The sequence below is a fragment of the Varanus komodoensis genome, unplaced genomic scaffold, assembly GCF_004798865.1.
Source record: "Varanus komodoensis strain SLA01 unplaced genomic scaffold, ASM479886v1 scaffold3, whole genome shotgun sequence".
Classification (NCBI taxonomy): Eukaryota; Metazoa; Chordata; class Lepidosauria; order Squamata; family Varanidae; genus Varanus; species Varanus komodoensis.
The window spans coordinates 20,320,676-20,347,030 of NW_025335761.1; the positions used below are offsets into that span (position 1 = coordinate 20,320,676).

The 26,355-nt window shown below is 44.6% G+C and overlaps 1 protein-coding gene across 1 annotated transcript in view; it reads left to right on the forward strand.

The window, feature by feature from the left end:
* The window catches only part of LTK (leukocyte receptor tyrosine kinase), a gene marked incomplete at its 5' end in the record, with an annotated part of 72,227 nt that overhangs the window by 22,018 nt on the left and 23,854 nt on the right, over positions 1-26,355 (forward strand). The window contains 9 exons of the mRNA XM_044436537.1: positions 1,463-1,632; positions 3,688-3,782; positions 9,691-9,768; positions 15,985-16,162; positions 16,691-16,841; positions 19,603-19,734; positions 22,977-23,133; positions 24,738-24,920; positions 25,757-25,855. Coding sequence (XP_044292472.1) covers positions 1,463-1,632; positions 3,688-3,782; positions 9,691-9,768; positions 15,985-16,162; positions 16,691-16,841; positions 19,603-19,734; positions 22,977-23,133; positions 24,738-24,920; positions 25,757-25,855 — 1,243 coding nt within the window. The remainder of the gene's footprint in view (positions 1-1,462; positions 1,633-3,687; positions 3,783-9,690; positions 9,769-15,984; positions 16,163-16,690; positions 16,842-19,602; positions 19,735-22,976; positions 23,134-24,737; positions 24,921-25,756; positions 25,856-26,355) is intronic.

Below are 26,355 nucleotides of genomic sequence, written 5' to 3' on the forward strand. Positions count from 1 at the left end.
GACACGAGGAACTGATGGTACCCATAGTCCTGGTAGCATAGCAAAAACAAAAGCAGAAAAGAAATAGAGGGTGCGGGGAAGCACTTTATGAATTTTAGGAAATGAATTTTTGTTCAGAAAGCGTCAGATCATGGAACAGCACAGTGCAGCATGCATTAATAATCTTATTCTGAACACATCTGAGCTTTAATTGAAGTGCCACAGGTTCTACTTCTTCCATTTCATAACTTTCCAAACCTTCTTTTACTATTTCTCCCCTCTTGTACCTGTGCACAATTATGTCAATACCTGCCAGCTGAGCACAACACTCTGTGCATCTGGTGAGGTGGACTCAGGTCCAAGAAAGCTTGTGCCGTAAAATATCTTCAAGATGCCACAAGCCATTTTAATTGCTGCTGCTACAAGCTAACAAAGCTATCTTTCTGGTACTTATTTCCAGATGAAATACCATATATCATATTGACATTTTTATCTATGGTTAATCATTCTACCTGTAATCATGACTACCTGTTATCAGTGCAAATGTTGCCATCCACCCAGAGGGTGGGAGAGGGCATTCAAGAACTTAAAGCCAATGTTGATTAGCGGTTCTGCTCTAACTGGCCCTTCTATGTCTTCCATCTGGCACTCCTGACTCAGTCTCTAGCTTCATCCACAACTGAAGCTAATCTGCCCTCTGGAAAACAGACGCCCCTCCCTGGTGTGTGCGTGCGTGCCCACCCATACATACTGTGACCAGTTATGAAAACCTCTTAGTGTACTTCAAGGGATCTTCATATTTGGCCACAGTATGTGTGTGCATGCAAGCATGCAAAGAATGTATAAACTGGCACAATCCAACAGCTTTCCTGATTCACAGGAGCATGTGGTACAATCCCACATTTGTGCATATCAGCTTGAAATAACTCTGTAGTCTTCATAACTCATATTATTTCCTCCATGCAGATAGATCCAGGGATTGCCCTGTCTGGGTGATTTTCACGTGCATTAACACTTTATTGTAAATTTTGAACATTGAGTCCCGGTTTGCTTGTGCTAACAGTCCTTGGCTGCAGCCACATGAAGAAAGTAATATATGGATCAAGGGAAATAGAGCTCATAGGCATGAGTGTGGACTTTTTTTTAAACTCCCCATACTTGTGTGAATTGCTGCCAGAAAACTATGCAATCTTATCCATTTATACATTGCTTCTACCACACAGCTGTGACCCTAAACCCGAGGACAATCTGCAGCCTGTGGGCCTAATCCAGCCCATGGAGATTCCATATTTGGCCCATGGAGCTTTTATGGATACCTCCTAGAGGAACCTTAGCAGTTATCTTCAACCAGAATTTCCCAGGCCTAGGACCTCTCCATATAATGACTGTTAGTGCATAAACGGATAGTCTTCAGACATGACAAATACATCAGAATGAGTTTCATTGACACGTCTCTTCATTCTGCATTCCTTCCTCTCTTTAGGTCCAATTCTCAGTGTACATTTTTGGGAATTACAATGGCACTGTGTTACTTACTGTCGAAGAAGAAGACACCGTAGGAATCAATACCACCCCAGTGGTGTGGGAAAGAACAGGGAGCTGGAGTGATCACTGGTTTCTCATAAGTCTGGAAATGCCCAGACTGCAGAACAAGTAAGCTTAACCTCGGGAGCACTCATAATTAATCGAATATTGTACCATCAGTGTGCATGACTCTTTCCATAGTAACAGGAAGGTCTCTGCTCAAACAGGCTTACTCTCTGTGATTGGAAACTCAATGGACCATAATTAGTGCTTTTAGCTCAGTGACACTCATTAAGGCTTAGTGAGGACTAAGGGATTGCATCAAGGTTTCACACTCAAACAAAGTTGGTTTTGGGGTGGGGGTTGGAGGAAGAGCAAGAGCTGGCATTGCTCTAGGAGAGAGTTTCCAGGCATAAGGACAACAAAGAAGAAAGAGGAGCACTGTAAATAAGTCTGCTGGGTGGTGGTGGGTGGAGAGGAACATCAAAGACATTTCCACCTGCCTTGCCCCAGACCTACCTCCTTGGAGCCTAATGAAGTTGCCGTTAGGTGGAGGGAGGGAATAATCTCAAAACTCTGGATGTATGTGCATGCTGTTTCCTATATGAAGTCCCTAAGCATGTTGGCTTTGCCCACATTTTGTTGGGTTTGTACATTTTTACCTCTGTCTCTCCTCTATTTGGAACAAGGCTGCTTCCTAGTTGGATCGTCCATGAAGCAGCACTAGTTCTTCTGATCAATGAACTACTCCTGCAAAAATCACAGGCGGTGTCATCACTCCTAAGGGGGGCTGGCCTGGTGTGCCGTGCATATTGATGGATCTGTGTTTGTTTATGAAACCAAATCCAAAATTGTTGTGCTTCATGCATGAAGCACAGACATTATTCTAAGTCTCTCTGAATTGTTGAACAATGTACCATGCTATCTTTATTTGGTGCATTATTGATCTCCCTGTCTTCCTGGTTAGCATTATCTACCCCAAATATGAACAGATGCAATTTGCAGATACTAAAGCTCTCTGCAGATATTTGAGTGTCTGTTTGAAGAGCTAAACTGTGTTGGGCTAAACTAGAAGGTGTGTGAGGAATCCAGGGTGCAGGTGGAATTCCATTGGATTCCTTGGCTCAGTTCTCCAGACTCTGCCTGCTTTCTTTCTGCATCTTCCCAGGCATTCACATGAGTACCTGCAAGGCAGTGAGCCTACTTGTGCAGGTATTGCGGTTATACTGACCACTCACCCACTATGCAAGCGCAGTTCTGCTTTTGCATGTGTGACTTGCAGGCTTTGCTTTTTTGCAAGGACTCAGCATAAAGAAGAGGCCCGCCGATGTCCCTGAGTTTTTGCAGACTTGACCTCAGCGCACTTCCCAGGCCAAGCCCAAGTGTGAGAAAGAAGACTGGCGCGTTCTGGATTTGGGCAGATCTTCACATCCCTGAGCTAAACTGTATAGGGGGATGTGGGCGTTTAGTCGAGCCCCTTTCCCACTGTCCCCACATGCCTGGCTTCTGTGTAGACCTTTGTTCATCAAGCTGGAAGATTTGCACAAGACTCTGTAATCACGTTCAGCTGGATGCAGTTCCTGAGCTCCCGTGATCTGGGTTTCCTATCATGGGAACTCTGAAATCGTGTTCAGCTGAAGGAAATTAGAGAATCCTGTGCACACCACAGGATCCTGTGCATGAAGATCTACATGGAGACCCTGGCGGTCATGGGGGGAAGGGGGGGGCTTAACATACATGCTGTACCCTCTATAGAGTTTAGCTGTACATGCACTGGCAAATGCCTGCCAAGGGCTTGAATGGATCCTTCTGTTGATCCGATCTAACTCTGTTGACCTCTGTTGTGTGACATGAAATTTCAGGGTGCTGTGAAGTTTCACACTGCATAAGTATTCAAGTATTTTCCCCTGAAGCTTATTTTAGTGGTGTATTCTTCCATATGGAACTGTGAAGGCCAATGATGCATGGAACATGCTTATTTTCCAAGTCACATTGATGGCATATATTTTTCATTTGTGAATGGTTTCTCCTTGTACAGCACTGGATAACCCTAAAAAGTAATGCAAAGTTGCCAAATAAATGTTTGCCTATCTGATCACTTCTGCTTTCAGGTGTGTTTGCTGTAAATATTTTAATCTCTCTGTTTGCCTCTCTCCTTCCCCAAATGTCTGCTTTGTTAAATAGCTTTCACCTGCAGCTCCTAGCTACTTGGGGCTGGAATTCACAAGCTGAAATTGCCGTGGACAACATCACCTTTGGACTGGACTGCTTCCCCAGTGGTAAGTTTCTTCAAATTAAGGAAGCCTTGAATATGCAGCCATTATAGTTATAATTGTTATTATCATCCTTGTCCTCATCTCCATCATCATGTCTTGGTTTCCTTTGTCTTAAAACAACAAACCAAGATGTCTAATAAATTTGCTACAGCCTACAAAATATAACATAGCTGAAAAATCATTGAACATGTCGAAACGTAATAATACACCTAAGACAGGTACAGACCATAACTAAAACAGCTGATGCATAAAAAGCCCATCACATGCTTTCAAAGTAGAGAAAAGTCTACTTTGTCAGGCCTCACAGTTGGGAGCTGATCATTGAAAATTTTCTCTCCCTTGATGCCAACTTCTGAACTTTTGCCAGAGGAGGCCCTTGGAGAAGGGCCTCAGGTATTGATTCCATGTTCCAGGTGGTCAACACTTGGAAAGTTGTTCTGCCAGGATGTCAAGGAGGTATATAAGAAATGGCTATTTTGCTTATGTTCTCGGAGTGCAAGAGTGAGTGCTTTGATTACTTCTGCTAGGGACAGGTGAATCTATCAAATTTAGTTTCTCTTTTTTTCCCCAGTCATAAGATTACTTCATCCTGAGCTGAGAATTTTTCTATGTTTCCATGAAAACGTATTCATATTTTGTACATTTCTTTGAATACATGCATATATGAACTTAATTTCACCTAATATATACATTTCACAAGCTATTTTTCCTAATATGATATATTTTAAGCAGTACTTTCTTGATCATTCACATTTTGCATGTCACCTAATATATGAATGTCTCTACACATTCTTTGATTGAAGAAGTATACATAAAATGAAAATTATGTAGGATAATTCAGTTTTAGTCACTTCAAAGGTAAGTTTGCATCAAAATATGAATATATTGTTTCTTCCTGGTGACTCTACTTTTATTGTCACCTTTGTGGAGCATCTTTCCAGGCCGGTGCCACTATGCAGCACAGGAAATGTGCAGTTCATTGATGCCCAGGATCTAAATGCCTTCTCTTTGGGTGGTGTTTCTCTTGCAAAGATAACTCACATCCATACTTCTCAAAAATGCTGTTTATTAAGGAAATGAAATTTACACACATAACATCTACTTTATTTAGTGCTATCAGAATTGTTTTGTAAAATGTGGTTGCATGGAAGCACAATCTGTGCATCTCTGTCCCTGCCCTCCAGCACATCTGAGGAAGGTCTGCCTGACATGTTCAATATTGTGCTATACGGTTCATGTCAGACGCTTTTCTCTGTCTGCTCTGTATTGTGTACAGCTAGATCTTGTATCAGCTTGTCCTGCCCTAGCAGTGTGTGTTGCTCAGCAGGGCATAACAGTATCCTTTGAAACGAGGTTTGGCAGAAGGTAAATAAGGATTTACTGGTATAACTCTGAAGGATTTGCAGTAGATCTACAAGGGTTCATGGCTTCTCCTTTTTTAATAACAGCAACATGCTTATTTTTCACCTAATCGTCTGCAGAAATGAGTCCACCCTGGATAACCAGAAGTGGACTTTTGTGTGAAAGGGCTGTGAGTGCAGTTCTGGTACCTGCAGCAAAGACACTGTGCTCCCCAGTACCAGCGCCAGAAGGCACACGTTGTTGGAGCACCATTGTGCTCCTGCCTGGCTTGTTGGCTTCCCACTGGGGCATCTGGTTGGTTACTGGAAGAACAGGATGTGGACAGGTCTTGGGTCTGATCCAGCAGATCTGTTGCTGTGCTCGTAACGCACAGCAGAAGAGCCATTGAGCAGCCATGGCCAGCGTGGCAATTGCTCATGCTGGCTGCAAATGATGGGAGTTGTAGGCCAACACGTCTGGAGAGTGCCAATTTGCAGGGGGCTGCCACAGAGCCCCACAGATTATTCCGTTTGGGAGCCAAGCCTGAAGCCACTGCAGCCCTACTGGCCCCCCAGTTCATTTGGCTGAACATGTACAGGCTGCCATGCACGTTCTGGCCATGGTTGCTCTGTGGACCAGCAAGGCCCACTCTTTCCTTACTGAGCTTGATGGACAAACATTCTAATTTGCTACGAGGCACCTTCCCGTGACTCCTAGGATCAAGTCCACTGGACGTAACTTGAAGACCTGAAATGTGCGCATGCTGAGAAAGTCATTAAAACCTTCGCCAGCATCTTCCACAAAGGAAAAATAAGGTCAAGGTTTTTCCAGGTCAGGTCCCAGAAAATAAGAGAGATCCCTAGCAACTGCCAAGAACAGTCAGGGTATATGTTGTTGGCTTTCAGCACTGCACACAGCTAAGGATTCGTGTGGCTTGAAATACTCAAGTTCATAACTCCAACTTGAATTCCTGTAAGCTGGCATTTTTCTCCTCTGACTACAAGCCATTTCATTCATCATCAAATCCTTTAATTCAATTAGATCTTGGAGAAGCCCAGCAGCTGTGTTTGTCTCTCAGTAAATAAAATTAGATCCCCCTTTGCCAGGAGAGGTTTTGGATGTCATAGCAGAGCCAATTAATGGGCAGGCAAAGAGGTTATGCTGATCTGTGGTGCAACGGAGGGGAGGGGACGGGAGGAAGAAAGGATGAGAGCAGGAAGGAAAGGGCCATTTATTTCTTCCTCAGGCGGAAATGCTAATTTCCTCTTGAATTCCAGCTGTTCAGTTCACCACTGTTGTCCTCAAAATGACATTTAAGATAGCATGTATGTGGTGGAGAAGATGGGGTATTAAGATCCACGTCCATGGATGGGCTTGAAACGTAGCTTAGGAATGGGGGGCAGAGAATGAGACACGACTGCACAGCATCAGGCTTGTGAAAATTTGGCCTGGTCAACCTGTGCCCACCTTGAAAGGCACAGTCTTTCTACGGCTTGGTTCCCATCCTGGAGCCCAGAACCTGCTGGCTGACAGATGCAGGGGCCGTTCTTGCCTGCTCTTGCCACCACATGCTCTCTAAATCTAAGGTTCCTAAACCTTAACTCGCCCTTTTTGAGTTTTGAGCAAAACCTTGTCTGGAAGCCACGAGAACCTCCTCTCGGTGAAAAAAAAGAGAGGTGTGGAAAAGTGGTGCAGGAGCAAGCTGCGTGGTCCTTGCCACAGTGGCCTTGTCCCCGGAGTCTCCTGGAAAGCAGTTCTTGAAGGCTCTTAGACCATTTTTAGAAAGCCCTCAGGGCAATCTAGGAATGTTGTGCTTTTTCTGACAGTCAGGGTGGGATTGCCAAAGAGAGGAAGCAACAGAGGCCAGCCAAGAGTTGTTGCTTCTGGAGTGGGTGTGAGCAAATGTGTGCATGTGCCTGAGCGAGGCATGCGTGAGCCCATGTGCCACCTCGGCTGCTCAGCAGGCCTTTGGGGATGTCTGCCTTTCTCTAGCAGCTTGCTTTACTGTTGCCTTATTTTCCAAGCTCTGATTTCACAACCTGCTGTTGAAAATGGTGTGTCTCTGCTGGAGGGATTTGTATGCAAGACAAATGGCTGCTGTAGTGAAGCTCTAAATTCGTTGTCTTGACAGTGACTCTCAACACTTGGCAGGCATCACGTTTGCTTCTTGAAGGAGGCATATGCTGCATGCAGGCCGTGAAAGGCATCCAGGACTTTGCACTGCCCTCGCCTTCCAGGCGATCTCCTCCGGCAGTAGCAGCAGCCCCCGCAAGCAGGGGGGGCAAGGCCTTTACCTCTCCATAACAGCTTCCAGACTGACCTCCCCTTGGCCTCTCCCTAGCCTTTGGCTTGGCACCACCTTACCCTAAACAAACACAGAAGCTCTGCTTTGTGCACAAGAGAAGCTTCTGCCTTGCACAGCCCCAGCAGTTCTGAGTCTCCAGCAAACTTCCACAGCCTGTGATCCTTAATCAATGCACTGAGTGACAGATGATCAGGCTGGGATGGATAAATCTTGGCTCTGATCCAGCAGAGCTGCTGGCTGTGTTCTTGAGGCAAAGCAAAAGAGCCCACAGAGCAGACTGGCAGCTTGCTGTGGCTTATTTCCCTCTCGGTCCTGGCACCTCTCCCATAGGCCTCTGCAGAGCAGTCTCAGCAACCAGCTCTGTTGATCACTGCAACCGCACTTTACCTATTGTACCTGTGCTGAGCATCTGTGGCTGGCCCAGAGCCACCCAGTGAGCTTCAAGGCCAGGTGAGGACTAGAGCCTGGCTGGGCCATGGCCCAGTCCAGCACTGTAACCACCATGCCACACTAGCTTTCAGTATAGGAATATATAGCGCATTGATTGCAGGCCCCACGAATTCTAATAATGAATCACAAATGTGATAATTTAGTCCTCAGCAGGCACCAGGAACACTTTGTTCTCAGTTCTGAGAGCAAGACAGAGAAGCCTGGGGTTGATATATATATACACATAAAAAAAGCCCAAAAGAAACATAGCTCATAAGGATTTGGCACTGTTTAGGAAAAGGAGGAAAGGCTGTTTGTTTGGAGAGGAAGAACTGGCCGAGGACAGCCGGTCGGAATGCTGCTGCATTGCAGCTTGAAGCAGAAATACAGACCAGGGCAGTGTTCTGAGGGGTGAACTACATCCTGTGCAAGTGACTGAGTTTATTGTCCATCTCTGGATGGCAGGAGCTGAGCTGGAAGGAGTTCACGACCTTTAGCTTCCTAAGAAATGCAACTGAGAGCCAAGACCAAGAGCTTCTTTGTGCTCAGTGTAAAGTACCTTTATTTGGTTTTCCTTTCACCCAGATAGTTTATTTTACATTATTTTCCCTTTTTGCCATAGTTGGTGGCCTGAAAGTCCTATTAGAAAAACTGGCCTTTGCTGGCCACAGATTGGATACAGTATGTGAACTGAGAGCAGAGCAAGTATTTTCCATGTCGCCAACTGCAAATGCCAAATCCAGAGCCTCTCCCAAGGCCCAGTTCTTACCATTCTCCTAGTCTAGAGGAGAGTCTAGGCAGCGCTTTCATCCCTTGACCTGAAAGGTGGATTTCTACCTCACAGAAAAGCTTGCTCAATGGGCCCCTTGCCAGGATTGCCTCGAAGAAATAGAAAAGGAGAGCAGTTAATTAGCTGTGAGAGTTTTGGGCTTGGGCTAATTGCCCAACTAGAACGAAACTGGATTATCTGCTGTAAAGAAAGTGCTATGCTGCTATAAGATAGTGGCTCAAATATTACGACTTCCTCCGCACACTGTTGCTGCAGACGGAAAACCAAGTGAAACAGAACTGAACAAAAGTGCAATGGGAAACACTGAGGTGCTCCCTGGGAGCATCAGCCCGGTATCAGATGCCGCCTGGAGACACCACGAGCAAAATTCAGCTAAAAGGAGAATTCTGCTGGCAGAAGCTGGGGGAGAGATCTTCACTGAACCTCCCTCCTTCCTACCAGCCCTCAGGACATTTTCACTGAAATGTCAGGAGAACTTCTGGAATTGTTTGGGGAGGTGTGAGGCATGTAGAAGGACTAAAAATGGTCTCCTGCCCGACTTTTTGCTGGTTAAATTGAAAGGCTCACTTGCAGAAGGAGCACTGAGCCAATGTGTTCAACCCGTGCTGCTCAGCCCAAAAGTGGCATGTTATTCTCAGTGCAAAACCACCAAACGTTTTCCGAACTCCCAGGACTATAAAAGCAGGGCTTATAGAAACAGCTTGATAGTCCAGACGCTTGCTGAAATACAAAGGTCTTCATGAGCCAGTGGAAAACAGCTGGAGAGGGGACAAGGTGGACCTTCCTGAACTGGGAGTCCCATAACCTAGGAGAGACCACAAAAAGGACTACAGAGAAAGGTTCATCAGCAGATCTCAATGAATGGGCAGGTTCATATTGCAGGTTATAAACCTATTGCATGATTCTATTTTTGTTTGTCAGCATATTTGGCTTGCACATCTTCTTTATTGCTTATTTTTATGTAAGATTTCTTGTTTTTGGCAACATTTCATCTTAACCCCTTCTTCTTTCTCTCTCTCCATCTAATCATTCTCAAATTCTGGCAGGAAGAAGACAGAGTCACACTGATGAAAAGCAGCACTACCCATGGGAAAGTCTTAGACTGGATGAGCCCCTTTCTTTAGGTGATTAGTTTACCTGTTGTGAGTCCACAGTATGACTTGATGCTATTTTACAGCTAAGTTTATCTTTCCTCGGTAAGATCAATAGGCTCACGGTGCTAAATCCAACAAACCTGCCGCTTGAAGCAGTAAAGCAAGGCGTTTGGCAGAAAGTAGCTTTTCATGACAGTGAGCACAATTCAGGGAGCAGAACAGTTGGAAAGAAGTGTTCTCATTTTTAATCTGTAGCCCATTCCATATTTCCTGTATAGGAATGTTAAGCAGCCTGCCCTGGTGCTTTCTTCAGACCAAAGAGCCTGGTAGTTGAGGAGGTGCTGAATATCTAAGAGCCTCGTCTTTTAGCGCCAGCTTGATAGGTAAAGGGATCTGTGCAGGCAACCCAGCAGGCAGGCAGAGCCAGGACCATGGACTCTGTCCCTCCTCTGCCCCAGGAACAGAACCCAGCAGGCTGCGAGAGGCGGGAAGCCTCCGTCGTGAGCTCAGCATAGCAATGCAGTTCACCAGTGTGAAAGCCTAGAAAACATCGCGTTTTACCCAGCTCTTTACATCTTTCATTGTTTATTTAAAATGTACATATATTTCTTTTTATTATCAAATCACAGGTTGGCATAGAAAATACATTAAAACAGCAATTTAGAAAGCAACAATTATTTGATTTTTTTTTTCTTTTAAAGAACTCAAAGTCGCTTCTATCAGTCTCCTCCCCTTGCTCCCACTCTTATCCCCGCCACAACAACCCTGTGAGGTAGGTTGGGCTGAGAGTCTGTCACTGCACCAAAGTCACCCACTTGACTCCTTGGCTGAACGGGACTAGAACGGGACTCAGGCAATCATTGCCTGAGTCCCAGTCCCGTGCCTTTAACCACTATACCACACTGCCTCTTAAAGTATGTTTTAAATCAACAATTAAAACCAGTAGTCTGATATATTTTAATTCAAGTTACTTGATTCATTATATGAAAAACATTTAATTTTAGTAAATTCATTTTTAATTTAATAAATTTTTTGCTACATGTAAATAATCCCAGAACCTTGGATCTTAAGATAAAGTAGTTTACAGAGTTCACAGAGGAAACACTCTGTTACCACCCTGCCTCCCTAAAGAGTCTCTCAAGAGTTTCAAGGAGAGCACCTGAAACGCAAGATGAAACCTTTGGGGATGCTGGGGGAAAGTCCCTAATATGGCACAGCACAATTTGGGGTACTTCCTCTCTCCCACAACAGCCCCCACCTTGCTTTATCCATATTGTTCAGGAGGGTCTCCCAGCCTGCTGGAGAAACTTCTGCAGAGGCGTGGGGGGCAGGAAGAGGCAGGATACTTTCCTTCTGTTAATTTCCTTATCTTAACTCATCTTAGAATCCCAGCCATAGGCGTTATAGATATCGACCATGTAACACTGGTGGCTGAGTGCAATTTTATACCTTACTGAGCAGATGTGTCAAATGCTTCTTTCACAATTTTCTTTCTGTCTGAGCCAGACTAGAGGCTCTCGGAAAGCCCATATTTCTGATCCGTGTATCTGTTCCATTCGTGTGTAAAGTGGAGAATGAGAGGAGCTGCCAGGAAGGGGCATGGGTAACCCTGCACCTCGCTTTTCCAGCTTCACCCCAAACCAGGCACTTTCCCCCACCCTGTCCTGACAGTGAACTGATAGGGCCAATCTAGAAGAAAGCTAAGGTATAATCACATTGGGAATGGACAAATCGGCCTATTTTTGGCTTCTGTATTTTGAATCCTAAGTCTCTTCTGTCCAACTTCCAAATTTTCTGCCTTTTAAAAAAGTTGAAAATTTGTATTTATTATCATGCACAGATTCATAATGCAGATGCATTATGTATGCAGCTTGGCCCAGGAAACACATTTTTGTATGCAGCTTTTTAATATTTTTGATACGCTTGCAGTCAAGAGACGAATCACAAAATTTGGAAAAACGCATAGTCTGAAAGATAACTTCTCCCCATTACTAAATTGCATATATATCATGCTCACATACCATTCCTTGCTTTATATGTAACTGAGATAAACACATGAGGATTAAACACAGCTGCCTCGTCACGTCCAGTCTGGCTCTTGTTTCTGTCGTGTGCTGTCCAGTCATCGCCAACTTAAGGCAACCCTGTGAATGAAACCCCTCCAAAATGTCCTGTCCTTGACAGCCCTGCTCAGTTGTTGTAAACTCACTCCTGGGGCTTTCACACCCGTACACAGTGATCGGGATGGCAATTACCTTGGCCTTAGTCCCCACGGCTGAACAGCCTTACACTGAATGATCTTTTGTACACCCTTCATTGCTGCCCTTCCAAGTCTCAGTCTTCTAACTTCTTGGTGACTGTCTCCCTTTGAATCGGCCATTGAGTCAAGGTATGCAAAATCTTTCACAATTTCAGTCTCTTCATTGTTGACATGGAAATGGTGTAATTCCTCTGTAATCATGATCTTGTTTTCTTAATGTTCCCCCGGGGTCCTGCTTTTGCAGTCTCTCTTACTTTCATCAGTTCAGTGCTGCCTCCTGCCAGCAGCATGGTATTATCTGCATATCTTAAATTATTGCTGTATCTTCTGCCACTTTTCACTCCTTCTGCTGATCCTAATCAAACTTTCCTTATGGTGCATTCTGTTCCATCTACAGACTGATACACACTTCCTTGTCTCATATGGTTATGCAATATTGTTGCATAACTTCTTGTGAGCAGCCCAGAGATCCTTATGGCTTATGGGACAGCATATGAGTTAATAAATACATAATACTTTTGCCTGTAGGAAGCCATTCTGTTTCTCCATATTTGGTCCTAATAGTAGCTTCTTAGCCATGATACAGATCTTTCAGACACACCTTTTCTTTCAGAACCATTCATAGTTTCTTGTAATACATACAAAGGCTTTGCTGTAGTCTATAAAGAATAGGCTGAGCGGCTTCTGAAATTCTTTGGTGCATTCCAGTAGATAAGTACATTTGCAATATGATCTCGAGCGCCTCCCCCTTTTCAGATTCCAGGTTGAGTGTCAGGCATTTCTTGTGATAAAGGATCAAATTCTTTGTTGCAACACCCTGAGCATCGCTTTGAGTGCAAGGGCAATCAGTGCGATGGTCCCATAGTTGCTGCACTCCTTAGCATCTCCTGTTTGGGGGATTGGAATGCATATTGAATGTTGTTTTGCTTTCCATATTCATTGGCATATCCTTGTTAGGATTCAGATGGATTAGTCTATGCAATTTAGAATAGTTCTACTGGTATCCTGTCTACTCAAGGTACTTTATTCCTTCTAAATGCTTTCAGTTCAGCTTTTATTACACTTACTAATATTGCAAGTTCTTCCTCATGATTCCTCTTCAGAGGAGTCTGTCATCTTCTCTATACTACTTTTGTATTCTTTCCACCTTCTCTTTATTTTCTCCTGGGCAGGTAGTCTGTTGGTCTTTCAGTATTCCTTATTTAGGTTTGAATTTCCCTTTGATTTCTTGGATCTTCTGGAAAAGGTTTCTTGTGTTTCCTCATTTGTTGTTCCATTTCTTTGCTCTTGCTATTGTAATAGAGTCATAGCACTCAGAGAAGTGGAAGGAGCCTACGAGGCCATCAAATCCAACTCCCTACTCAATGCAGGACTCCAAGCTAAAGCCCTCCAGTTCTGTTCTGTCTTTTGTGTCTAACCCTCATTCTTGATGAGTTCTTTTGGAGAAACTGCAGGATGTAATTGTGAAAGCAAAAGGAAAGGCAATCTCCCTTGTGCATTTGCACTATTCTGATATTCCACCATGCCACCTTGAGGTTATATAGAGAGAAAGCAGAGAGGGAAACATCTTTGTGTAGCACTCGGAACTCAATTCTGCCATGTCACCAAAAGCAGATCCCATGAACGAGCAGCCAATTAATAGCTTTGTGTAGAAAAATCTCCAAAACAAGAGCAGGTCATCTGGGCAAAGTAGATCTCTGGGCAAAGTTTCAGCAGCACTCCCACCCAGAATATGTGCACAGGGCCCTCTCTGAGCCAGGTCAGTGGGGGAAAACCAATATGCAACTCCTGCTCTGATTTGGACTTTTTAAGGTTTACAGTAGCATATTTTAAATTGGATTAAATATTCAATCCCTTCATAAAGAGACTGGCCAAGCAGAGCTACTTTAGAGCTACTTCCACAAGCTTGCTTTTAAGGGAGCACCTTTGCAGTAGGTTGCCTATGTGAATCAGACCATGAATTGTATTACAAATCATACATACATACATATGTGCATACATACATGCATGCATACATTTTTGAACCATTTTACTTTCTGTCTTTTCTTTCAGCCTGAGTGCAGAAGGGCATGTTGCATGGTATCTCATCCTTCTGGCCAATATCCTGCTCTAGTCAGCAGACAATCAGAGAAATTTGCACAGTCCCTTTCTTGCAGCTCAGCCAAAAAAAGTCAGGAAACCGATCAAAAACATGCCAGGAACCATGCCAGATCAGAGCAAGGGCCCACCCAGCCCAGCATTCTGTTCAGGGTTGTGAGAAACTCCCAGCATTGTGTTCACACAGGCAGTTTATGAATGCAACTGCACCTTCTTGCCCATATGCCCTAGTAAAAGCTGCACACACCCATGTTGTCTCTGGTACCAGAGGCAGCACCGCCGAATCAGACCCCAGTTCTCCGTGGATTGTGCAATGCCTTTGAAGCGATGCAAACTGGTGGCTATCACCACATCTTGAAGAAGTGAATTCCATAGTTTAATCAAGTGCTGTGTGAAGAAGGCCTTCCTTTACTCTGTCCTGAGTTCTCTACCAGTTGACTTCATGAGATGACTCCAGGCGCTAGAAGGCATGCCATCATCTCCACTTCTTCCAAAGCAAAAATAATTTTTTATACTTCTAGCATGCCTCCCCGTAGTCTCTGCAGTTGCAACCTTTCCTCACAGGGGAGACATTCCAACCCTTAATCATTGCAGGAACCCTTTTCTGCACTTTACAGCACCCTTTTGGGTCCCACGAGGCACAGCAGGGCAGAAGCATAGCTAGACTAGGCTGAAAGAGGAGGCACAAGTAAAAGGAAAATTTCGTTGGCGCTAGGACAGAGACCATGCTGATCCAGAGCCAGTTGGAGCATTCAAGACTGCAGGCTCCAAAGAGATGAGCCATTTGTTCTATCAGAAAGAATTCTTATACTCTGGAGGCTGGAAATCTTACAGCAGGAACGCAGAAAGAACCTCAGGCCTTTGATCCAAACGGGATCCTCCTGGGATTTAGAGCTCCCCAGATGGCTACACCCCCTTTCCCTGGACCCCCAGTCATTTGATTGTTCCCTGGTATTTATTCAGTTTTTCGTGCTTCTAAAAGGTTGAAATGCTTTTCCAAAGGCACAGACACTAGTTAAACAAGGTTTTTCCTAAAATACACTGGCATCTGTGCGCTGCTCCTCCTTTCCCACCCCTTTTGTCCAGACCCTCCCACTGCTAGAATACGATTCCCACAAGTGTCAATGAAATGGATTTCACCTTGGGCTGAACCCCTGCATTTCAAGAACTGGGAGTTGCATTACTGCACAACTTGTGCTGTGCGTGTCACGGGCACCGACCCACAAGCACACAGTGCTGAAGTGCATCTGTAACAGATTTTCTTTCTGAGCAGAATGTGTTTTCCCAAAAGTAATGCAGACTCAAGAAAAATTCTGGTGCATATTGAGGACAAAGGTTAGGATTCTTGGAACAGAAGAGTTCAATAGATATCAGGGCTATGATCAGAAATATTTTTGGTTTAGTACTCAGCTCTTCAAAAAAAAAAGCCTCTACTGCCTTCCTTACACGGATGTCTATGAATCAGGAATTTATAAGCCAAGTTCAATAATCCACTACCATTCTGAATAGTCACACTAGTATCTGTACTTCTGTAGGTTCCAATTGGCTTCCAGCTCAGTTATTTTATTGGCCGAGATAATTCTGCTCTGATTTCAGTTACAAAGGCTGATACACAAACAATATTTATAATATGACATGTAGTTTAAAAAACTCACCAGGTAGCTGATGCGGTGGGTGGATAAGTGCTAACACTTTGCATTGGTAGGTAAGGAACAAAATTCACAGTTCATCTAATGTAGCCACCTAACGTAGCCCATGAGAATCTGGAAGGAATAAGAACTGTGAAAATAATGGACTTCTTTGCCATCGGGGCAGCTTGGCAATAGCCCGGGAAATCAAAGGAAGCGAGACATGTCAGATCACAACCCTGGCTGTTTTTTCGGTCCTAGGGGAGGGGCGTGCTAGTCCGTGGTGGTTTTCATCCTGCGGGGCGAGCGGCCCCCGAGGGCCAACTCAGGCGCAGTGCGATAGCGCGTATCGCAACACCAACGTTTCCGTGACTGTGGAAAAAGAGGGGCAGCTACGAGGGGTGCAAGTGTGGAAGGTGCCAGAATCCAACCGGTACACGTGAGTATCACTCTGGGGTGCAAGAACGGCGTTCCGGGGGAAGGGAAGGCCTTCGCTTTGGCATGAGGGAGGCAGTGGGAGGGAGGGAGTTTCAAGGGTGGGGGCAGGGAGGAGGTTGGCTTTTGAGACTTGACTCGAAAATTTCTTGCAATGGCTTGAGACTCGACTTGGACTTGAAAGTAAAGACTTGAGCCTTGACTCAAGAGTTAGAGGAAAGGACTTGAACATTTTCCTGGGTTTTAATGCTATTTTCACTGCTCTTAATACTGTATCAGCCCTTACGTGTTTTTATGCTTCATGCTGCCTTGGGAAGTTTCTGCCCTGAAAGGCAGGCAAGACAATGATTACATACATACATGCATGTGTAATCTCAGCCCTGCCAGATATCGCCATCCTGAAGAGCAGGGGATCTGGAGAGTGTTTGGAAGACTTTGACACATTGGTGTGCTGTGCAAAGTTCACAGCTGGTGCTGCTTTGAAACTGGTCCTGGTGCTGTGGAGTTGCTAATTGTTGCTGCTCTTTTCCAGGATTTCAGCATATGGAGCAGCTGGAGGGAAAGGAGCCAAGAACCACAATATGCGATCTCATGGTGTCTTTATTTCAGCCAACTTCCAACTTGAGAAAGATGAGCTCCTCTACATCTTGGTGGGGCAACAAGGAGAAGACGCCTGCCCAGGGGTGAGAAGCAAAGCTTGCCACACTGAGCACAATCACTCCTGATAAACAGCCAGAGGGTGGCTGGGAGAGGGTCAGGGACGGGATTCTTGCAGAAAGCAGTTTGCCCAGTGATGGTGACAGCAAAGCAGGAAACGGGACAAAAGTACAGGTACTCCCTGACATAGAGGCTTGGCACCATTCCTTTGGGTTTTCACTGAGCACCTCTTCAGTGGCAGAATAATTTTGCCGTTTGGATTAGCAGCAAGCAGCACAGGGAACTGAGCTGTTTTCCTTTGGATAGCAAGTGTCAAAAGTTCTGATTCTTCCATCTCAACAGGCTATTATGTCATGTCTAGACTATAAATTCCATCACTGCAACTGTAATAGCTGACCCAAAGAACCATTGGAATTACAACTTAGGGACGTGTTGTGAATTTTCTTTAAAATTCCTAAACATGCACACTCAGAGTTTTAAGATTTTGTACAGATACACATTTGGGTTCCTTGCCATCTACTCTGGATCAAGAGCTGCTGCGCTGGGTGATTTGGAGGAGCCATGGAGTTAGACTAAAGGAGGAATTACAAGGGCAGCGTTATGCGCTGCATAGAAGCAGGTGATAAAGCTTTTCTCAGACTGTAACATGGGGTGGGCAGCCTCTTTTAAACCAAGGGCCAAATTCTGTTCTAGAGATGCACTCAGGAGCTTGCTTCCAATGGTGGATGGGCGTGAGGACAAAGGGGGTGAGCAAAAGGGGATGGGCCCAAAATACCCTTCCCAACCTTTTGGCTTCACAAAAGCCATTCCTTGAGCAGTAGTGGTTGGAGGAATGGGGGGCAGAGGAAGGCATGCCATCAAGGACGTCTCAGGAAGCTGGCTTGGAATCCTATGTGGGCCAGATTTGCCCTCCAGGCTTAAGATTCCCCAAACCTGCTACAGGTGGGGGACAGCATGCTTGGATTTCAGGCGGTAAGTGGGGGAGCCACTGCTTGGACTATCCCACGAAATATGACTTTGCACATATATTCATAGCATGTCAGGGGAGACAGTTCAGCCAGTTCTCCAGCCAGTTCTCCAGCCTGGGGAGACAGTTTCTGCCTGTCATGTTGGCTTTCTGAGTGCAGAGAGGAGATCTGAAGTGGTGCAGTTGGTGAAGAACTTTATTACTTGATTCTCCAGAAGGTATAAACTGATTCTAGAGGATGATGAAGTAACAGCCATGCAAAATCTGCAAAAAGGGAGAAACAGCCACAGCAAGTCTATTTTAAAATATTGACTCTGGAATTCCAAATTGACTTATCTGTTTGGTTCCTGCTTGCATTTGCTTTAATAAAACTACCACATACTGTCCTTCATGTAAACCATATTGCTCTCTAGCGTGGATTTAATTGCATCTTCTCCAAGGAATTGTAGCTCCTTGCCGTTATTTCCACACCAGCACTAAAGGGTTGACATGAAGATCAGATGCCCGTTGTGTTCAAAGGCAGTTTGCTCTCTGCTCATTTGTCTTAACGGAGCACTCATATTTGGTGAAGACCTGTGATCCAAACATTATCCTTCATTCAAAACATCTCTCTCCACAATGTGGTATTTCGCTGACCTCACTGTTATTTGAGCAGGAGTATCAATTCCTCTTTCTGTTTGGTTCTGTAGAAAGGAAGATTAAAAATTACTCTCCGTCTCCAAAGAACATCAGTCTAGTGATCAGATCTAGATACCATACATTGCTGTGGCAGAAAACTTTGTAGAGGTCTTTTTGATGCTCTAATAAGTGTTTGGATATTCTCTGCAAAGCGACAGGAAAGGGACAATCCTATGCACAGCTGGACCGAAAAAAGGCACAGCTGGCTAGGGCCCACTAGGAATTTCAGGACTTTTTTCCCGGCAGCCCAGTGTGAGCCACAATCCCGCAAGCCCTGCCTTCAGGCCACACCACTGGACCGTTTCACCCTTGTTCCCAACACTCAAAGAGTTGAGCAAGATGCATGGTAAAACAATCAAACCTGATAAACCAAGTGATTTAAACCACTGCAGCCGTAGTATAAGCAGCAATTTTATACCTCATTAGATAAGGCTGCCAGTGAATGTAACTTGGCTCTTTGGAGCAGCTATGCTCAGTTCCTGAGTGAGGTTCTGGCCTTGCTTTGCAGCTGATGTGGTGGCCATTTGAGGAGCGGCATCCTCAATGCTTTCTGCAGCCCAGGTGATGAACCGCTTTTGTGAAAAAGCCCTTTGAATTCATCCTGAAAGCAACCTGCGTAATTGTTATATAATTAGCTGAAGAAGCTGCCCACCCTCAATATCCATCCTCATTTCAGATCAGCCGTAGCTTTTTAGCTGACACCAGCAGCTTTATGGAAACGCAAATGCTGCAGGTGCTTCCATGTTTTTTTTTTCCGAACCTTTGAGATGCTTTGCTATTTATGGTTCAATTTCTCTGTTTTTGTTTTTTCTACATGGTTAGTGTGTTTGGGGGGAAAATACCACATTTCAAAATTGCTGGAAAAAGGCACTAATAAAAGTAACGTTTTCAACTAAGGATGTGTTTTGATGTCCTGTTCTTAACTTTCTTCTAAAATAAGCTCTCACCAACTTTGTTCAGAATTCTCAGAAAGGCAACTTTGTGGAAATCTTGCAATACAAAAATATATGTAAATATGATTCACAGTTTACTTAAAGTTCAATTTAATCTCTGGCTTCAGTAAGTAAAATCCCTTTAGTTGTCACCAGACTGCTACCCTGGCTTCACCTATTTTGAACTGCTGCTTTTATTTCTCTTTCCAGAGAAACTCTCAGACTAAGCAGATCTGCCTGGGAGAATCATCAGAGATTGAAGAGGAGTACAAGAAAGAGAAGGGACTGACCGAATGGGCTGGAGGGGGGGGCGGAGGTGGAGGCGCCACGTACGTCTTTAGAGTGAGTGCCCGTATTTCTTTCTAACTCCTTCTGAGAAGCATCCGAGCAGGAGTGGTATTTGAGCAAGGGCCAACGGAAACACTGCAGCACCCATGTGAACATTGCCTTTTTGTTTTTTGTAAATCATGCTGGGGTTGTGGCATTTTTCAGATGATTAGCACAAACCATCTGGCCTCTTTTCTTGAGAGTCAAGCAGCGGAGCTGCCAGGAATCTTCCACACTGATGGGGAGATTCTCCATGTGATCTTCCCCCCAGCTCACAATATAAGCACCTTACATTGCAGCTCCTGGATGGAGCTATGGAGATGATTTGAGAGCCCAAAGAGAGTATATAAATCCTTTTATAAAGTCAATGTTGTTTGGGCATAAAGGTTTTAACTTGAGATGAGGGGGGTATTCGTTCAGTGCTTATTTTAATGTGAACATACATCATTTCACAGTTTTGAATCATTCTTATTACTATTGTTACTATTTTTTCATTTATATACCAACCAGTAGCCAAAGTTCTCTGACCAGTTAACATCAACCCAAACTGAAATTTGGTTATCACTCTTAATTTAATTTTTCTGTTTTTTTCAGTGGAGTTCTCCAATTTAAAAAAGCACAAACAGAAAAAAAGAAAGTAATGTTCAAATATGCATTGCATTAGGAAAAATACTGGCAAAATATTAAGTAAAGATACATGGATTGGGAGACATGTGCATAAAAATGCTGATAAATTTTCAGGCAAAATCTTTTGAAAAAAAATCTTCGCATTCAAGATGAACCAAACTTGAGACTGAAAAATGAGAAATTGGAGAAACCAAACTTGACACTCTTTCATGCAGTACATTGATTCTTGCCCAGTTTCATTCTGAACTTCTCCTCATTGAGATTTTTGAGTTGTTGTTGCTTAACTTCAAAACCCTAACATGTACAAGGCAAATATGCTTATCAGCATAATTGTCATGGCCTCCCCCAAAAGATCCTGAGACCTGTAGTTTGGTGAGGTGCTATGGGACTCCAAAGCCACTCATGAAACTACTGTTCCCAGGGTTCCTTGGGCCAAGGAAACAGTTAATGGAGTGCAAACTCTGCAATTTTAGGCATGTCTCTCGAGCACTGCTGAGTTCAGCCAGATAATTGCATGTTAGTGGGAGTCAGTGCTCACAGACTAGGAAGATCGTGGCTCCTTGAGCAGAAGGAAATGAACTGAATGCTTATCTCAGGAGCAGGAAAGGTCAGCAGAGCCTGGAGCACAGAGCGCTGCTGAACTGTTCCGATCTGTTAAGGAGCATTTCCATTCATTGCTGGAGCTGCTTAGAAGCCTGCGAACTTCCTGTTGTGCACCCCACAGTTGGCAGGGGGCACAGAGGCGCGGGATGCTGCCCATTCTCCGTCACACAGAGATGGTCGAGGTCAGTGCTGGGCTGTAGTTTGAGTGCTGCACAGCTCACCAAGCACTGAGAAAGGCTTCCAGGTGAGGCATTTCTTCTGCAATCCCCCTGCCTCGTTTCCAGATTTTGACAGCAAGTCTTGGCAACATCTCATGCCACTGCAAACTTTCCCAGCACTGCTTCCATCCTTTTTCTTTCCACAAACAAATTGGTTAAGGAGGGAAAGATGGAATACCCCCGCAGTGGCGTATATGGGTCATGCTAGTAGCCTTCCCTCTGGCATCGGCCTACAGATGAATTTCAGGTGGCACCAAAAAGTGTTCAGCCTTGAAGGAGGACAGAATTCCTCAACTGAATGCTTGTTCCCTGCCTGGACCAGCATATTACTCCATCTGGTTCAAAATGCCTTTGCTGTGATGATAGTGGGGTGAAGGGAGTGTTCACAAAATTGTGCACGTACATTTTATAACTAGATGAGACTAATGATTGAAAGGCACCTCCAAAGCAGGAGGGGAGCGCAGAAGTGTGAAACTGGATGTGAAACTGAACACACACTTTCCTAGGGGCAGCCCTGATGCCTCACAAAAAACACTGGGCACAAGTACAAAAATGGTATAAAGAGCAGCAACCCAGATACAAATATGTGGTGGCCAATGTGAAGTTATGGGAGAGAAATGAGGCAATGTTTAGTCCAGAATTTCCTTCCGTGCTTTTGATGGCATGCACTTATCTTAGCCAAGTGAGGGAGGAGCCTATAGCCCTGCTGGGCCGTAGGATAGCTCAGGTTCCCAATTCACAGCTGGTTCAGAAAAAACCCGCACTGGCCACTTTCCAAGGTCAGGGAAGCGGCCATAGAAAGGGGCAAAAGGAGTGGAGTGGCCAGCATATGGGGCATCCTGAAGCCGCTCCAGTCTCCATTCTTCCCCTCTAAGAGCTCCCAGCTAGATGGGGGGAAAGCCCATCTAGATGAAATGCAAGGCAGGGGGATGGGGAGGCAAAGACTGTCTCTGCCATTCCCCCTGCTCTGCATTGGATCCAAATAAACCTCTGGTTGCAGGGGGCAAATGAGCACACTGATAAAATTATATCTTTTTTGGTCTATTGCTGGATGTTCAAGAGCCCTTTCCAGAAAATTAATACCAGTTTGTCATAGGAAATGTAGATCTCTTTTCTCAAGACTGAGCTTATGCCACAGGAATATTACATTTTCCCAGTGCTTGGAACACTTTTGTGCTGCCATTTGAAGAGGATGCAGACTGGGCTGGAGTTGCTAGGAATTCCCAAGGAAGGAAATGGCTAATAAACCTGTTTAAATCTGTGGGGAAGCTGTGCTCCAAAGAAAGTTGCTCTCTCTTATTTCACAGGGGAAAAGGGACCAGAATATCCCAAGAAATGTCATTTCACCCTATCTGAGTCACTATTTATTCATTTTATGTATTGTGTTAATTATAGCAACATATCATATCAATGATGACCAGCATTCTCTGAGCAGCTGTCAAATAGCATTTTGTACATACAAGATCACAGGTGGAGCCGGTGACCTTCCAGATGCTTTTGGACTCGGCCCCAGACCGCATGGCCAATGGTGAAAGATGATGGGAACTCTAGTTCATCAACATCTGGAGGGCCACGGGTTTCCCCAACTACACATCAGATTTTTTCCTGAAACCCTGCCATGATCACAGCTGCCTGCTGGTGCTGGATTCATTGTGAGATTGCTCGAGACTTAACTGCTTTGCATTTCACGCCAGTAAGAATAAGGCTTTCTCCAGACATTCGTATCTGCATTTTTGGGTGTGTGTTTTTAATTGGAGTCTGATTTGGAACCTGCTGTGTGTTTTTCTATTTCCTTAATGCATTGAGCAGTGGAAGGACGGGGCCTTTGAACCTTTGCTCGTTGCAGCAGGAGGTGGAGGGAAAGCTTACTTGAAAAATCAGGATGGTCCCCTTGATGAAGTCTTCTTGGAACAGTTCGTGAACAGCACAGCAGTACCTGGAGTCAGTGGGAGAACCGGGGCAGCAGGTGAGAACCTGCAGGTGATCGTAGGCAGTGGAATTAGCAGCTGAGCAAACAACTTTGGCAGTTTTTAGAACCCGGTCCCTTAGACTGTGTATTTTGGATAGCTGTCAATCTATGGGGTGTGGAGTAGGCATTCTGCAAAAATGGGACCTACATTTAAAAACAGAGAGCCAGTAAAAAGGAGCATTTGGGCATGGGAAGAAGGAAGGTGTACAAGGGTTGAGAAATTGGGTCAGATTTAAACAGTAAAGAGATAATCTTTCCCAGTGGAAAATGTACTTAACTGTGGGGAAGGAGTAAGCTGGACGTCAAAAGCCAGTCCATGCTTGGAGCAGAGGTAGTTCCAGAATTCCCAATTCTAATGTGATGGGTGCAGAGGAGGGAATCAATGACAAGCCTTTCTTTCTGGAATTTTTATAGTGGCGATTCACTGCCTTTGCCAGGGTATGTTAAGAAACACCTAGAGCGATGTATTTATGAGGCATTTAATAAACTCAATAAAAACTAAAATAATAAATAGAGGTTGTGAGTCTTCTGTTTTCAGGAGATGCACCCATAATTCCAGGAATTTGCAGCAAGATTTTCATTTAAATAACCAAATTTTGAACTGCTCTCCAAAGAAACCTACAACAGACTTACCACCTTGTCACAACTTGTCTGTCCCCCAAGCTCTGGAGTGTCCTCCCAAAAGAGGTCCAACTGGCTTCTGGGGTGTTCCTATTTTGGGCAGTAGGCTGGGTTAAGACCGCTGAAAAGAATTTTTTTCTGGTCCTCTTCAAAGACACATTTAGTACTACATTTTAAAATAGAGATTTCCCACATTTTACAGTGCAATCCAATGAGGATGGATTGTGGCACAGGACAGGCTTCTGTCTTGATACGAAGGTCCCTCCCTGCAAAATGCAGTCGTCTGATTTGGCTGTCTGTCAAGGTGTTTTGCCCTGGAGCACAAGGAGAGGAGGCTGCAGCATTGCCAGGCTGCACGAAGCGCTGGTGGTGCCATCGTCTTCTCTCCACAGAGACACAGCCAGTCCCATCCATCCCATGCTGGCTGCAAGGGCCAAGGGGCAGCGCTTGGAGTTTGGAGCCCCAGCTCTGACCTTGGAGCAAGTGTCTGAAGTCAGAGCTACAACTCCAATTTCTCCTATGGCCATCCATTTAGTGTCCAGTGGTGGTAGGATCGCACTCTTAGCTACCTAGATATTTAACTCTTCTGTTTAAATTATTCTGAATTGTTGCTGCTGCTTTTAAGCATTTGCGAAATTTTGAACAAGCATTTTGTCATTGCTTTTATTTTATAGGTTTTTATTGTGTATGTCATCCTGAGAACTTTGGTTTGGAGGCAGCTCATAACATTGAAATAATAATATAATTATAGAAAACCAGCAGCAGCAAGAGAAACAAATTCATCTGCCTTATCAGCCTATAGGAGCAAAATATTGGAACATTTATGGTGGAATATTTATTTATCCTTGAAACATTTGCAGGTGCTTTCTAACTACCAGGACTGTCAGGATGTTGGACAATTTCATTAGTTGATACATCCTTCAAAGAAGTAATTCACACACCAGTGCGCACCTGTTTTTTCCCGTGTACCTTGTCCACAGGTGGCGGTGGCGGTTGGGACGATACCACCCAGTTTCCTTGGACCGGACGATCACTTCTAGAGGGCGGAGAAGGTGGTGCAGCTTGCCACCAAGCCCTGGAGAAGCTTCAGTGGGCTACCTCTGGTGGCTTTGGTGGTGGTGGAGGAGCTTGTACATCTGGTGGTGGAGGTGGAGGCTACAAGGGTATGTTAGGCTACACTTTCCTTTCACAGCAGGTCAAGTTGCATTCAAACTGCAGGACAATCAGTGAAGGAAGGAAATGGTGAATGGTATCCCAGTAAGGCATGATGCAAATGTTCTTCTAATACCAGTGTTTAGACTGGAGTCTTCAAAGTGGTGGTACACCCACGATCATAATTTCAATTAAGATTCTTTTTAGAGTTCCTTTCCTTTGGTTTGATTAAAGGAACAGTAAAGTACTGCTCTTGGACATCACCTTTATTTGGGCTGAAAAGAGCAGCTTTGGGTTTTGGAGTTCAGGCACTTCTGTTCTTGGACAAGTTGCTTTTCTTTTAGGCTCACCAGTCTGGCATCTGGGAGATCAGCCACTGCATGTAGTAGTTAAGCCCCCTTCACAATTCCAGATGTCTGCACTGGCCCTCCAGTTGTGGACCAGTCTTCTCACCTGAACTCTTAACAGAGACAATGCACATCAGCATATTTAGAAGTATATTTTCCATTTCTGATAAACATACCAGAGTATTCTGGATAGTGTACAGTCACTGGCAAAAATGAAAACTGTGGAAGCTTTGATGGCGCTGCAGTGAATTTGAACAAAACTGGATCATTTTTAGCTTGCCAGCTCTGCCATGTAAACTAGAGCCTGGCTTTATGGCCTCTGCTGAAGCACAGGGATGCATCTGTTTCCAGCAGGTTGAAGAAAGGCGATGGTTTGGCAGTGCTGGAGGGTTCAGGGTGGGAAAGACTTTCTCTTGAGTTGGACTGGCACACCGAGAAGCCCACTGCTTCTTGCGAGGGGCAGGAGCATTTGAAAAAGTGACGTCTTCTTTGTCACCCAGGTGGTGATGCCTCCAAAAAGGATGACCTCACCGCTGACGGACGCCATGGTGTTTCCTTTGTGAATCCGGTTGGGGAGATCTTTCTGAGCCCCCTGGCAGGTGAGACTGTGCTTTCATTCAGTCTGCATATCCTGGTTTTGAAACCAGATCTGAACAGCAGACCTTGCGGCCATAACGTCTGACCAGATCTTTGGATTTTTAAAAAATTCTTCATCCATTTCTCACTTTGTTGTACCTAAACTAATAAAGCATTCCAGAAAACTTGCCTCTTGCATACTGTCTTGGCATTTTCATTGGTTCTAATTTTTAAAAAATGGCCAGTGGTGGATTATTACGGTATAAACTTCCATGGATGAGAGCTTTCATGTAATCAGTGCTATAATGCATTTGTTGATCTTTTGAGGTGTTCCAGAATACTGTTTTTATGGTAAACACAATAAATGTATTTTGCCCGCCACACTGAGTGCTACCATGCAAGGATATTTTTCAGTAGCCTCCGTGGTATTTCTTCAATAGATCTACTTCCTCAGTTCTCAACCTATTTCACAAATACGTATCAATATTGTAATCAATTCAAATACTTATTGTGGTACGAGGAA